We start from the raw sequence: 14,080 nt of genomic DNA, 5'->3' as shown, positions 1-14,080 counted from the left end.
AAAATGAACAGGTGGGCCCGATCGGACCTCTTGTAGGAAAGGGGCCAAATCCAAAAGTACTGAACAGAGAACAGATATTGAAAGCGGGCATGAAGAGGTGCCTTCCTACGTACTGTCATAGCAGGGAGATAGGACAGAAAGACCTACATTCTAAGGCACTCTGCTATTCTTACCCAGCTCCACCTATGTACTGGCCCATAATGCTGTTATATTAACTCTGTATAAGGAGCATCTAAAGAAGCAAAAAAATGCGGGAGATTCTTCTTTAAAGTTGGGGTTCTGCTTTAAAGGGATCCTTTAAAAACATATTGGAGATGCCCTTTTGGTTTGGATTCTTTTAAAGCGGTGTACCTTACCAAGATGGCCACTTCCACATCGGAGGAACAAGGAATGAGTAAGTAATAAGGAAAAGATCTGTTGGGCAGAATTTAAGTCCTCTTAAAGCTATGCAGATGCTGGATTTGCAAACCCAATCGGGTGGTTCCAGACACCTACTGACTCCCCAATATGGTCTCATAATATGTATATTTGTACTCTTTCATGCATCAGTAATTAAGGACGTGCTTTTCTGCTCTGAAAATAAAGAATGCTTTATTAAATAATTTGATAGGATTACAAAATCGGCAAAAAGTTATATTCAAGTCAATAGGAAATCAGTTTTCCTGGCAGTCCTGTGCCAGGGAGCGGAAAGCAAATCTGGTCTAGGAATTGGCATTGGGACCTTTCTTCTTGCCGAAGGTGGGCACCACATTGACAAACCTGCGGTTGTACTGCATGCGTCTCTTGGCTCGGCCAGTTTTCTTCTTCTTCTTTTCTTGTTTTGCCACCTAATAATAAAAAAAAAAAAAAGATCACCAATGCAGGGAAGGAAGTCATCTTCGTGCTCTTCAAGTCGATTTTATAGTTCTGAGTTACTAACTTTTTTTTCCTGAAGATTGAGTACTTCAATCCTCATTTTTATAAAAAAAAAACACATACCTGTCTATACTTACCTGCTCTTTGTAATAGTTTTGCACAAAGCCGCTCCAAACCACTTCTGGGGTGCGCCACGCCCCTCCTCTTTATTGGTGGCCCCCATGTGGGCTCACTCCCGAGTCCCGCTACTGCGTCCATTGATACAGCAGGACTCCGCCCTGCCCCCCACTCCCGTGTCACTGGATTTGAATGACAGCAGTGGGAGCCAATGGAGAAAGACAGCGGCTGGAGTTGCTGCACTTGTGCACATCGCTGGATCATATCGGATTCAGGTAAGAAAAAGGCGGGGGGTTCTGGGGGGAGCTGTAGCACCGGTGGACTTTTACGCATAGAATGCATCAGATTTAACCCCCTTGTTGCCTTGCTTGAAATGTTTTTTTGTTTGCTGTAAGCAGGATTTGCATTCCCTACAAGTCTAAGCTCTGGTTGACATCAATGCGATTTTCAAATCTCGCTACTTCAGCGTGATTTCAAAGCTGCAGATCAGTGCGATTTGCCCCTCCGATTTCATTGCGGCTTGTGATTTCATTCAGCAGAAGTCTAAGCAAGTCGCAATGAAATCCCAAAACCGTAGTGCAGGAGTTTTTTTTAAATCACTTGCCAACCGCCCCATGCAAATTTACTGCAGCAGGGCAGCTCGGCTGCGCCTAATCACGCAGATCTACGTGATTATGTGCGCGCGGTCTCGGCCGCGCTCCCGCTATGATTAGACACAGCGAAGGCAGACCGCGGCAGGAGCGGGCTCAATCGCCGCCGGCCTCCCAACGATCTTCGGCTAGACTGACAGGAGAGCCGTATGGAATGTAAACAATGTAAGATGGCTCTCTTGTCAGAGAGGCAGGGAAAGATCGTGTGATTCAGCTAAGCTGAAACACCAATCTCTCTCTCTGCCTCTGGTAAATCCATCCCCCACACAGTTAGAAAGCACATCTAAGGAACACATCACCCCTACTGTAAATCCCTTCCAGTGTCATTTATAGAGTAAAGGCCCGTACACACGTACCGAATGTCGGCCGAACGATCGGCCGTCTTTTGTCCGGTGCTGTCCTGACGGTTGAAAAGTGCTAAAGACTGCACACGAATTTTGTCGGCCAACAACAGCCGACTGCAGAAGTGATGTCATGTGATGGTTAACTTTCCGTGTGTTTTTTCTTCTCTGAGCATGCCCAGTCTTGCTCATCTGCTGTTTGTCGGCCGAAATCTGTACTGACTGGCGAACAATCGGCCGTTCTGGTGTTGGCCAACAAAAATTTTAATGCTTGCATGACAGATTCTGTTCGGCCAAAAAGTCGCAGTCGGTTGTCGGAAGCATCATACTAACAAGCCGAAAATCGGCCGATCGGTCGGTGGCCGAATATTTACGGCCGACAATAGCTACGTGTGTACGGGGCTTAACAGTGCATATTATTTAGCACTGATCACTGTACATACAAGTATAAAAATAGAAATGTTTAGCACAAACTTCAGATACTGTTTGTGCTAGTTCGAGGACAACTGTACCTTTTGGTTCAAGTTGTCCTTTAAGGCATGCCCCCCTCACCCCACTGACTGCAGCTCACACAGTACAATACCCACCTCTGTCCCTGTTCCAATGATCCTATGCAGCACAGCTTTTCTTCAAAAAGTGCCCAAGCATTGTCTTCATCGTGCAAATGTATTCCACAGCACCATTTTTTTCAATAGGAAGCCATATACATTATGGCCTCCAGTGGTCCTGTGGACTACATTCCGTGCACACTTCCTGTGTTATTACAGGAGCTGCAATAACCCCTCCAAACTCCTCTGTTTGGCTACAGAACAATAAAACCATATATAAAGTCTATTTTTTTCCTACAAAAAAAAAAAAAAAAATGCTTAGCTGCTCTGTGCAATGGTATTGCACAGAGCAGCCTCACACCTCCTTCTGGTGTCCCCCGCCAGCACTCTTGGCTCCTCTTCTGCGTGTGCCACCATAGCAAGCTGCTTGCTAGGGGCACGCATGTACGGGCTTGCTCCCAAACCAGGATGTGTACCTCCATAGACACACTGCCCCCCCCCCCCACTCCCTCCTCACAGGATTTTATGGACAGCAGCAGGCTGCCTCGGTCCTGTGAGGAGCAAAAATACCAGCGCTGCAGCAGACGGGCACGGCACTGGATCGAGAGAGGACTCGGCTAAGTATAAGGGGGGCGATACAATTGCTCGGACAGATTTTAGCTTAAAGGAGATGTAAAGGCAGAAGGTTTATCCTAATGCATTCTATGCATTAAGATAAAAAACCTTCTGTGTGTAGCAGCCTCCCCAGCACCTCCTAATACTTACCCTAGCCTCCTTTCTGTCCAGCGATGTCCACGTGTCCCTCGGCCATCCAGGACTCTCCCTCCTGATTGGCTGAGACACAGCCATGGCGCCATTGGCTCCTGCGGCTGTCAATTAATGTCAGTTAGCCAATCAGGAGAGAGAGGGGTGGGGCCGAACCGCAGCTCTGTGTCTGAATGGTGTAGGTGCTGCCTTTTAAGAATATAAATGGGGGATAATGGCGCAAACAGATAACCAGTAATGCTCAGGCAGTCCTTACTGGGATGGGGGATGGGGGGTATTAAAAGTTCCAATGCAAGTTCATGTCCACTGAGATGGCTGCTGGCGGTGGAGAGAGAAGCGGCTCTGTCATAAAATATAATATTTTATGACTCGCCTTTTAATAATAGAACACTTACCTGTCCACGAATCCAGTGGTGTCTTCACCCGAACAGATTAATCAATCGGCTTTTGCGTGCTACTGCAGCCATCTCAGCTAAGGGAAACCGGCAGTGAAACCTTCTGGTCTCACAGCCGGTTCCCTGCTGTGCCTTGTGAATGGTCCGGCAGCGGAGTGGGGGATGGGCGCAACTTCCGGCTGAGGTTTGCTGCGGCAAGGTTCAGCCAGAAGTGGGAGCGGGTACCTGTCAAAACCAGGTACTCACTCCCCCCCTCTCCCCCGAAAGATGCCAAATCTGGCAGCAGAGGGGAAGGCAAACAAGCAGGGCGCCGCTTTAATTTTCTATGCTGTGGACATTGAAGATACTTTGAAATTTTCAGGAATTTAGCAAAAGACAACAGAGCATGACTAATGCCATTCAGTCCACAAAAATGCTGAGTTTCTCCCATACATGTCTGGCAGATCAAGTATTTTTCTGTACAGGAGCATTTATAGGAATAAGGCTCGGTTCACATTTATGCGATGCGGGAAGGCTGCGAATTCGCAGCCTGTTCCCGCATCGCACACGCACCCCCGGCAGTTCACACTGCCATATGCGATACGCTGGGGGTGTCAATGTAATCTTAACGACACCCCCAGTTTGATCGCATATCGCAGTGCGATCGTGCAGTTCGCACAGGAGCGGATCGCACAAGTGTGAACCGCTGTGCGATCCGATCCTGATGCGGCTGCAAAAATGCCTCCTGTGCGTGTTTGCTCCGGGTGCGATGCGAATTTAGCCATACAAACTGTATGGCTAAACTCGCACCGCACAGCTGATCGCATGTAATGTCGGAGCAGTGCACTCCGACATTACATGCGAACCCGGCACTCGCAGAAGTGTGAACCGGGGCTAAAACCTGAGTAAGTGTGCATGAATTGCTGAATATTTTTTCCTGACATGCACTTTAAAAAACAACTTGTGCAAAAAGTTACAACTGTTTTTTAATGTAACTTTCTCCAAACAAGCCTGGAGCTGAAAGACTATTGGGTCTAGTAGTATATGCCGATATACCTAACCTCTCCTATGTCCTCAATGTACACTCCAGAATCAAAAAACACAGCTCTATAATTGTTACATCCCTTTTATCTATTGGGTTCAGTTATTTCATATAAAATAAATTACAAAAAACAAATTACTCTTTCAACAAATAAATAGGTTATTCACCACTGTTATGCATGGTCAGGAGATGAAATGTGTTATCAGCATGCCATGCAGTTGATAGGGAAGCGATTTCCATTTTCAAGTGGTTCGAAAGGCAGGTTTTATTTACCCTAAAGCAGGGATTCCCAAATTACGGCCCTCCAGTTGTTCAGGAACTACAATTCCCATCATGCCTAGTCATGTCTGTGAAAGTCAGAGTTTTACAATGCCTCATGGGACTTGTAGTTCTGCAACAGCTGCAGGGCCGTAGTTTGGGAATCCCTACCCTAAAGCATTCTATACATTAAGATTAAAAAAAAAAACCCTTCTGTGAGCAGCCCCTCTAAATACTTACCTGCGCCCAATCTTAATTCAGCGCTGCTCTCTCTCTATCTCCTTAAAGCACTCAGATGCAGCAGTGGGAGCCATTGGCTACTGCTGTCAATCACAGCCTATAAGGAGAGAGTGAAGGGGCAGGGCTGAGCTGCACTGTGTGTGTCAATAGAAGGCAGGAGCACTGGGGGAGGGCACAAAAATAGGAGGATTGGAGAGCTGCTCTGTGTAACACCACTGCACAGAGCATGTAAGTATGACGTATTTGTTTAAAAAAAAAAACACTTTAAACCTCTCGTTCTCTGTTCCATAAGTCATATTTAGTAGTGGTAAGGCCTGATTCCCACTGCTGCAACTTCAAAGCCGACATACCAGTGCGACTTCGGCATGGCTTCTTTAACAGAAGTCATTGCAAGTCGTGCAGGAACTTTTTCTAAGAGGTTCCTATTAGAAGGGTTCCTTTGCATTTTATGGGGTGTGACTGGTCATGCGATTGGCGCATGTAGCACCAGTGTGAAACAGACCATAAGACAAATATGGGCCCAACAGACTTATTTCACGTATGGAAATGAACCTCCTGAAAAAGCATGATTAAATAGCTGGGAAGGACATCTATAAATTGGAAGACTTACCTTAGGAGTCTGTCCTCTCACTTTCCCTGCACGAGCCAGTGACCCGTGGACTTTACCTGTGAAACAAAAAAAAAAAAAAAAACAACAATAGAGAAAAGTTTATGTACAGATCATTTATCCATAAGAAATGACATTGTCATATTGAGTTTAAAGTGAAACACTCCAGTTTTGTACAGTACATATTAAATGCTAAAACACACAAAAAAAACGCAACTATCTCTTATCTCAGTGCAACTCTACCAGACAGGTCTATCTGTCTGAAAACAAACTTTTCTCTAAGGCTCCGTTCACACTATGGCATTCCAGATCGCGGGCGGAATGACTCGCGATTCTTTCAAAAAATAACTTATTTTGGGCGACAGGCGTCCCGCAAGTCTATTTGTGATTTTACTGTGATTCGTCGGGCGACAATTGCGGCAAAAATCATGCCTCAATTTGAGTGCTGTTGACGGGGATCGCACGAGTGTCAGAATCACAGGCAGAATAACAGTGATTCCGCACACGTCCTGGAACCCCATAGTGCAAACAGAGCCTAAATATAAAAACATTTTTTAATTTCATCCAAATCCCCAAAAATGATATATTGTGTGCAAGAGCCCCTAACGGAAGCATGTGCTGATAGAAATACAGTCATTCATTTCAGACTTCCTACTGATAACGCTTGTTGCCTGGCTGCCCTTGGCTTCAGTACATTCTAAGGCAGGCCATAGACGGTGCAAATTTCTACTAATGGGTTGCAGGAAAGAAATTTGCACGATTCCCCCATCAATACAGACAATGCTGGTTGTACCCAAGTTGATTGATTAACTTGGTGCATTCAGTCTGTCCATACACTGTTCGAGTCAAACTGTGTATGGCCAGTCACTGTCTGGAACAAGCATTCAGCTACAGAAGGCACAATGTCTGGCGGCCATGAATTTGTTCAGGGTCAGTAACTTAAGGTCTTTTGGATTCAAATAAGAAAATTAGGATTTTAAAAAGGATTCTTTAGTACTGGCAGCCTACTTATCTTCTTGGTGCAACTATTCTTCATGTTTCTGGAATTTTTACAAACAAGATGGCAACCACCCGAACATGTAAACTAGCCTTTGCAGTAAGAAACACATGGAATGGCAACACACATTAAAAACAAACAAATTCCCAGCCCACTTACCAGCCAGCCTGCAACAAAACAGTTTACAATAAAACAAGGGCTTTATTTGCACACATTTGCAAATATATGTGTAAGCTGCAGTGACCACATCAAGGCACCCAGTGAACTGCAGTTCTAACTCTAAAATTTTGAGAGTCTCCCAAATATGAGCACATACATTATATTGCAGTAGGATAGAGTAAGGGCAAGTGTGCCTGGAGGGAGCCCACCCCTTCTTAAAAAGGTACACGGACGCACAGAACGCCCAGCAAGAGCACAATGGCAGCTGACAGTATCCTGTGCATCCCCTCACCGACTATACAAAAAGAAGGCAAACAACCCCAACCAAGAACTATCCTTTGCAGCATGGAACACATGGAAGGGCAACGCACATCCACGCAAAACAAACAAAAATACCCAGCTCACTTACCAGCTAGCCTGCAACAAATCCAAAGTAACCCTGTCTAACAGTTCACATTAATACAAGGGGTTTAGTTACACACATTAGCAAATATGTATATAAGCTGCAATGGCCACGTCAAGACAGCCCAGTGTACTGCAGTCCTAACTCTATAATTCTGAGTCTTCCATATTGGAGCACATATATAGCAGGAGATCCATTAAGGGCCGGTGTGCCTGACAGCCCCCCCTACTTAAAGGTACAGGAGCACATGGGACACCCAGCAATAGCACAATACCAGCTGAAGGTATCCCGTGTGTCCCCCTTTTTTTAACATGAACTGTTAGACAGGGTCAATTTGGTTTTCATGGTAAGTGACCTGGGATTTTGTGTTTATTTTTTCTGGAATCTTTGCCGGAATTTCACAGGGTTTTTGGGGGGTTTTTTTTAACTGCCTAAATCCTGGTATATGAACGCAAACCAGCTGAAATACTCACCTCCCAGAAGTCTGGCTGCCAGGTCCAGCGTAGACTGGTCACCAACACCACTCTGTGACAAAACCGCATCATCCTCCAGGGCCGCTCCTCCATAGGACAGCACCAGATCACAATCCACGAGGCCCTCAAGTTGAGCTACACGAGCCTGAAAATGATAGAAATAAGACATCATGGGAGAAACAATGTTTTATTAGAGATTAGTCATTGTGAAATATTACTGTAGTGCTCCATTGCAGGAGTCACACAAAACCAATCTTCATCAGAGAACCAAATAAAACAGTGAAAAAAGCACAATATAAAATAATGCCTTGTAAGCTGCTAGGTTTGATTAGATAGATCTGTTTTTTTATCATCAATGTGATACTACCACAATTGGGGTTGAGCGAACAGTTCGAGCCGAGCAAAAGTTCAGCCTGAACATCGCCTGTTCGGCGAACATCCAAATTTGTGGGGCACTTGGCAGGATGTTCGCCCGCCGAACGCCCCACAATGCACTGCGCGCTGCACAGTGCATTCTAATCCCTGATTAGGCAAACCTTTGCCCAATCAGGGCACAGTGAATAGTGTGACGGGAAGCTGGCCGCTGCATCCTTAACAATGGATGGGTCATCAGCTGTCAACAGGCATCCCAGCTCACAGCTAAAGCTAAATTAAAAAAAAAAAAACATTGCCGGCAATAGAACCCCCCCCCCATCCCAATCCATACCAGGCCCTTTGGGTCTAGTATGGATTTTAAGGGAAACCCGAAGCCAAAATAAAAAAAGCATGGGGTTGAGCGAGTGCCTCCCCCCCAAACCATACCAGGTCACATACTCTCAACATGGACGTACCCCCCACCCCAAAGCACCTTGTCCCCATGTAGATGGAGACAAGGGCCTCTTCCTGACAACTTTGGGCGGTGGTTGTGGGGGTCTACAGGCAGAGGGCTTATCAGAATCTGGAAGCCCCCTTTAACAAGAGGGCCCCCAGATCCTACCGCCCGCCCCCATGAGAATGAGTATGGGATACATTGCTCCCGTACCCATTCACCAAAAAAAAAAAAAGTGTCAAAAATAAAGATAGGAGGCAGTTTTTGACAATTCCTTTATTTAAAAAAAAAAAACAATGTCCCCCGATGTAAAATTATCATCAAGCACAACGTCAACAGGACTCAGAGAAGAAAAAAAAACCTCTTAAACCACAATGAAGGCTAATGGCCGAATGTCTGCTCTGCCGTTTGACAGCTCATAAATAGGTAAGGGTGGGGCCACCTTGTGACGTCACCGACCCATATGGTTCCAGCCTAATTAATGGATTTCCAAAAATAGCTGCTCTCAGTATTCCCCTGTGCTTTCAGAGATACCTTCTCCTTGTTCCACTGCTCAGCAAAAGGAAGAAATAACCAAGAATAGTGTTTTATCCTTTAAAACACCTTTAGTTCCCGTACAAACCCCTCAGAAACACTCGCTTGTTTTTGGTGCTACATCACACCAGATATTCCCAGCATTAGATAACAGAACAGTCAGGTATCGGCGTTCTCCGATATAAACATTGTGATGTCATCCAGCCCCTCCCCTACATGTTACACCACAGGGTCATGTGGCTTCATCAGGAGTTATGATCTGCTCAGTGGTGGAGCAAGGAGAAGGTATATCTGAAAGCACAATGAAATACTGAGAGAAGTGGTTTATGGCGATCCATTAACCAGGATTAAAGGCTGGAACCATATAGTCCACATATGAGGGACACAAGTGAAAAAAGCAAGCGGTCACACCCAGAGAAAGAGCCCTCTGGCTGACCGGTAAGCATTTAGGGGCACTTAAAAAAAACAGGGCAGCTGTGTCTGCAATACTTGGCTTCAACCCAGAGCGGTCTCCTACAGTACCTCTCATTTTCCGACAGATGCAATCAGTCTTCAGGGTTGAATAACACCCAGCAATACTCAAGCTGAAGACAGAGGAAAGACTGTTTGTTGGTGCAGAGTGGTATGGTCCCACCCCTAGGCCCGTTCACACTAAAACGACCTGAAAGTCGTGCGACTTGAAGCAATACATTCTTCAGATATATAAATGAAAAAAGGAAATTAAAACAAAGAATAACTAAATTAAAAACAAAGGACGGAAGGTATGTAGAAGAGAATAAAGGGCTAGCCGACTGCCTTAATGAATACTTCTGTTCAGTTTTTACAGAAGAAAAAGAAGGAGAAGGACCTCCACTTGAAAGGATGACTAATGAATCATTTGATGCATGTGTCTTTACAGAGGAAGACGTTCTAAGATTGCTGTCTAAAGTGAAGACAAATAAGTCACAGGGTCCTGATGAGATACACCCAAGATTATTAAAAGAGCTTAGTGGTGAGCTGGCAAAACCATTAACAGATCTATTTAACCAATCATTAGTAACAGGAGTCGTCCTGGAAGATTGGAAATTGGCAAATGTCGTGCCCATTCACAAGAAAGGTAGTAGGGAGGAATCGAGCAACTATAGACCAGTGAGTCTGACATCAATAGTAGGCAAATTAATGGAAACCCTATTAAAGGATAGGATTGTGGAACATCTTAAATCCCATGGATTGCAAGATGAAAAACAACATGGGTTTACTTCAGGGAGATCATGTCAAACAAATCTTATAGATTTTTTTGACTGGGTGACTAAAATAATAGACGGTGGAGGTGCAGTAGACATTGCATATCTAGATTTTAGTAAGGCTTTTGACACTGTCCCACATAGAAGACTTATCAATAAACTGCAGTCATTGAGCATGGACTCCCATATTGTTGAGTGGATTAGGCAGTGGCTGAGTGACAGACAACAGAGGGTTGTAGTCAATGGAGAACATTGAGAACAAGGTCATGTTACCAGTGGGGTACCTCAGGGATCTGTACTGGGACCAATTTTGTTTAATATCTTCATAAGTGATATTGCAAAAGGCCTCGATGGTAAGGTTTGTCTTTTTGCTGATGACACAAAGATATGTAACAGGGTTGATGTTCCTGGAGGGAAACGCCAAATGGAAAAGGATTTAGGAAAACTAGAAGAATGGTCAGAACTCTGGCAACTGAAATTTAATGTGGATAAGTGCAAGATAATGCACCTGGGGCGTAAAAACCCAAGGGCAGAATATAGAATATTTGACACAGTCCTGACCTCAGTATCTGAGGAAAGGGATTTAGGAGTAATTATTTCAGAAGACTTAAAGGTGGGAAGACAATGTAATAGAGCAGCACGAAATGCCAGCAGAATGCTTGGATGTATAGGGAGAGGTATAAGCAGTAGAAAGAGAGAAGTGCTTATGCCGCTGTACAGAACACTGGTGAGACCTCACTTGGAGTATTGTGCGCAGTACTGGAGGCCATATCTCCAGAAGGATATAGATACTCTAGAGAGAGTTCAGAGAAGAGCTACTAAACTAGTACATGGATTGCAGGAAAAAACTTACCAGGAAAGGTTAAAGGACCTTAACATGTATAGCTTGGAAGAAAGAAGAGACAGAGGGGATATGATAGAAACTTTTAAATACATAAAGGGAATCAACTCGGTAAAGGAGGAGAGCATATTTAAAAGAAGAAAAACTACCACAAGAGGACACAGTTTTAAATTAGAGGGGCAAAGGTTTAAAAGTAATATGAGGAAGTATTACTTTACTGAGAGAGTAGTGGATGCATGGAATAACCTTCCTGCAGAAGTGGTAGCTGCAAATACAGTGAAGGAGTTTAAGCATGCATGGGATAGGCATAAGGCTATCCTTCATATAAGATAGGGCCAGGGACTATTCATAGGATTCAGATATATTGGGCAGACTAGATGGGCCAAATGGTTCTTATCTGCCGACACATTCTATGTTTCTATGTTTCTATGTAATACCTCTGCAATCTTGAGGTCTATGGACCTCAAGTGGCATCAACGTTGAGCCAAAGTAGTGCAGCCAGGGACTACTTTGAAGTCACACAGATATGAATAGTACTAATTTGAAATCATGGGGTACGCCTTGTCATGCAACTTTGCAGTCCCAAGTCGAAACAAGTGTGCAAGGGGCCTAAAGCATTGCGCTCTGCATCATCCAGGAATTTCAATTGCCATTACAAAACCAAACAGAAAAGAGCCCTATCAAATGACCAACTTGATTAAATAAAAAAAAAAAAAAAAAAAAAAAGCAAAGCATACGGCTTGCTGATGCCTCATGGAGCCTAGAATTGGGCCCTAACCACTTGCCGACCGCCCACAGTATATTTACTGCGGCAGTCAGCCCCGTACAGGCAAAGTGACGCAGTACTACGTCGCTAGCCTGAGAGCCTCTAGGGGGCAAGGATGCGCCACCGGAGGCGCGCTCCCGCCCCGTCTCGTTCCCTAACATGTCCGCGCGTGTGACCGGCGGACCCGATGTCCGCCGGTCACTAGCGATCTCCCCATGGAGAGGGAGAAAGGCAGGCGGCTAATGTAAACAAAGCCGCCTGTCATTCTCCCTGATCTAACTGCAGAGATCATACGATCCTGCTATGTAGGATCGTATGTCTCTGTGGTTACATCACTAGCCACACCCCTTTACAGTTAGAAGCACGCCCTTAACCCCTGCATCACCAATAAAGTTAACCCCTTCCCTGCCAGTGTCATTTTTACAGTAACAGTGCATATGTATAGCACTGATTACTGTAGTAATGTCACTGGTACCCCCAAAAGTGTCAAAAATGTCAGTAAAGGGTCCGATCTGTCCGCCGCAATGTCGCAGTCCCTCAAAAAAAAAAAAAAAAAAACAGATCACCGCCATTATTTGTTAAAAAAAAAAAAACAATAAAAATGACAGAAATCTTTCCCTTAGTAAACACAATAACTTTTGCGCAAACCAATCAAAATACGCTTATTGCGATTTTTGTTACCAAACATATGTAGCAGAAAACAAATTGGCCTAAAATGTTAAAAAATTTTGATTTTTACATTTTTTTTGGGGGGGGGGAATTTCATATAAAAAATGTGAAAAATATTGTATTTTTTCAAAATTGTCGCTCTTTTTTTGTTTATAGCGCAAAAAATAAAAATCGCACAGGTGATCAAATACCACCAAAAGAAAGCTCTGTTTGTGGGGAAAAAAGGACGTCAATTTTATTTGGGTACAGCCTGGCACGACTGTGCAATTGTCCGTTAAAGTCACGCAGTGCCGAATCGCAAAATAGGCCCTGGTCTTTGGGCAGCCAAATCCTCCGGGGCTTAAGTGGTTAATGGAGAAAGAGGGTGAACAGAGCATTCATATCTACTAAAGGAAACCTGTACTGATGTACATGCATGTTTATGCGTGGTGATGTGTGTTTTCATGTCATCCATTGTGAAAAGAAGATCCCTGGAAGGGTAAAAAAAATAAAATACTTACAACATTTTAGTTTTAAATTGTAACTTTCAGTCTGCATTGCAGTAAAATGCAAACAGGTTGCATTTTAACGAATCGCACATGCACACAAAATTGTGGTGTGAACAAGGCACATAGAAAGCCATGATTTCTCTGTGCCCTTGCAGTGACCTGTGCTGATCCGATGCTGGAAATTATAGGTCACTGTCAATGAGCCCTTCCTATATCATTAATCCAGAGAAAGTATCCTTCAGTTCTGTTCTGGGTGTCATTCAACCCAGAGGGCTGAGGACATCTTCTGGTAAGGAAGAGGTACTGCAGTAAATCAGCTGACTAAAGTTCCTTTGCTTTTCCCATTTTTAGCAATGTATTTTTACAATGCTTGGGGAACTAGATTATTAAAAAATATAAAATTTAGCCAGAGACAGGCTTGTAATATAAACAGATTCATACCTTAACATCCAGAACTGTGTCCTGGTCCGACACATCCAAGGTGTGCAGTGATTGGCCACTGATAAAAAGCTGCATGTTTGCTCTGAAAACAAAGAAAATCTATTAGTGTCTTCATCAAAGATCCCAGCAATGGTAATGAGTCTTTAATCACAAAAGGACCGCGGTTCACTAAAGGAATCAAGTACCGATAGAAATATAGAAGCTGCCATTGCTGACCACTTCAGAAATTTAATAAAATGCTATGTGCCTGGCTGACTCTGGCTGTAAAAATTACCTGATACAACATACAGATTGGAAAACTCAAGACTGACGTTCATACACTAAATCTGATTATGCAACTCCGGGAACCAGAAAGTACATGAAGCCATTAGATCAGCTTGTCAGTTGGGGGAACTCATTTTTCCAGAGGAACAACAAATATGGCTGCCTCCACACTTCAACTCCATATGTGCTACAGGCAATAGTGAGGGACATGCCACTG

The 14,080-nt window shown here is 44.2% G+C and overlaps 1 protein-coding gene across 1 annotated transcript; it reads right to left on the bottom strand.

Moving 5' to 3' along the window:
* Nucleotides 1–564: 564 nt before the first annotated feature.
* On the bottom strand, nt 565–13,682 carry LOC309543137 (ubiquitin-like FUBI-ribosomal protein eS30 fusion protein). The gene is made up of 4 exons (XM_082242518.1): nt 13,600–13,682; nt 7,830–7,974; nt 5,801–5,856; nt 565–827 (listed from the first exon to the last, which is right to left on the bottom strand). Exons 1-4 carry the CDS (start codon nt 13,672–13,674, stop codon nt 702–704), a joined length of 402 nt encoding a protein of 133 aa, XP_082098644.1. The 5' UTR covers nt 13,675–13,682; the 3' UTR covers nt 565–701.
* Nucleotides 13,683–14,080: the final 398 nt, after the last annotated feature.

The sequence above is a fragment of the Pelophylax lessonae genome (genome assembly GCF_965119305.1).
Source record: "Pelophylax lessonae genome assembly, chromosome: 13".
In the NCBI taxonomy this organism is placed as follows: Eukaryota; Metazoa; Chordata; class Amphibia; order Anura; family Ranidae; genus Pelophylax; species Pelophylax lessonae.
The sequence above is the reverse complement of the archived record's forward strand: the minus strand, read 5'-3'. Positions and strand labels throughout refer to the sequence as shown.

What these genes read in the sequence shown, in the direction of transcription:
- LOC309543137 (XM_082242518.1), bottom strand. Translation starts at nt 13,674, where the DNA reads ATGCAGCTTTTTATCAGTGGCCAATCACTGCACACCTTGGATGTGTCG. An exon ending in GGCAGCCAGACTTCTGGGAG is followed by an intron (nt 5,857 to 7,829) that starts GTGAGTATTTCA and finishes TTTGTTTCACAG; the next exon opens with GTAAAGTCCACGGGTCACTG. An exon ending in TGAGAGGACAGACTCCTAAG is followed by an intron (nt 828 to 5,800) that starts GTAAGTCTTCCA and finishes TTTTATTATTAG; the next exon opens with GTGGCAAAACAAGAAAAGAA.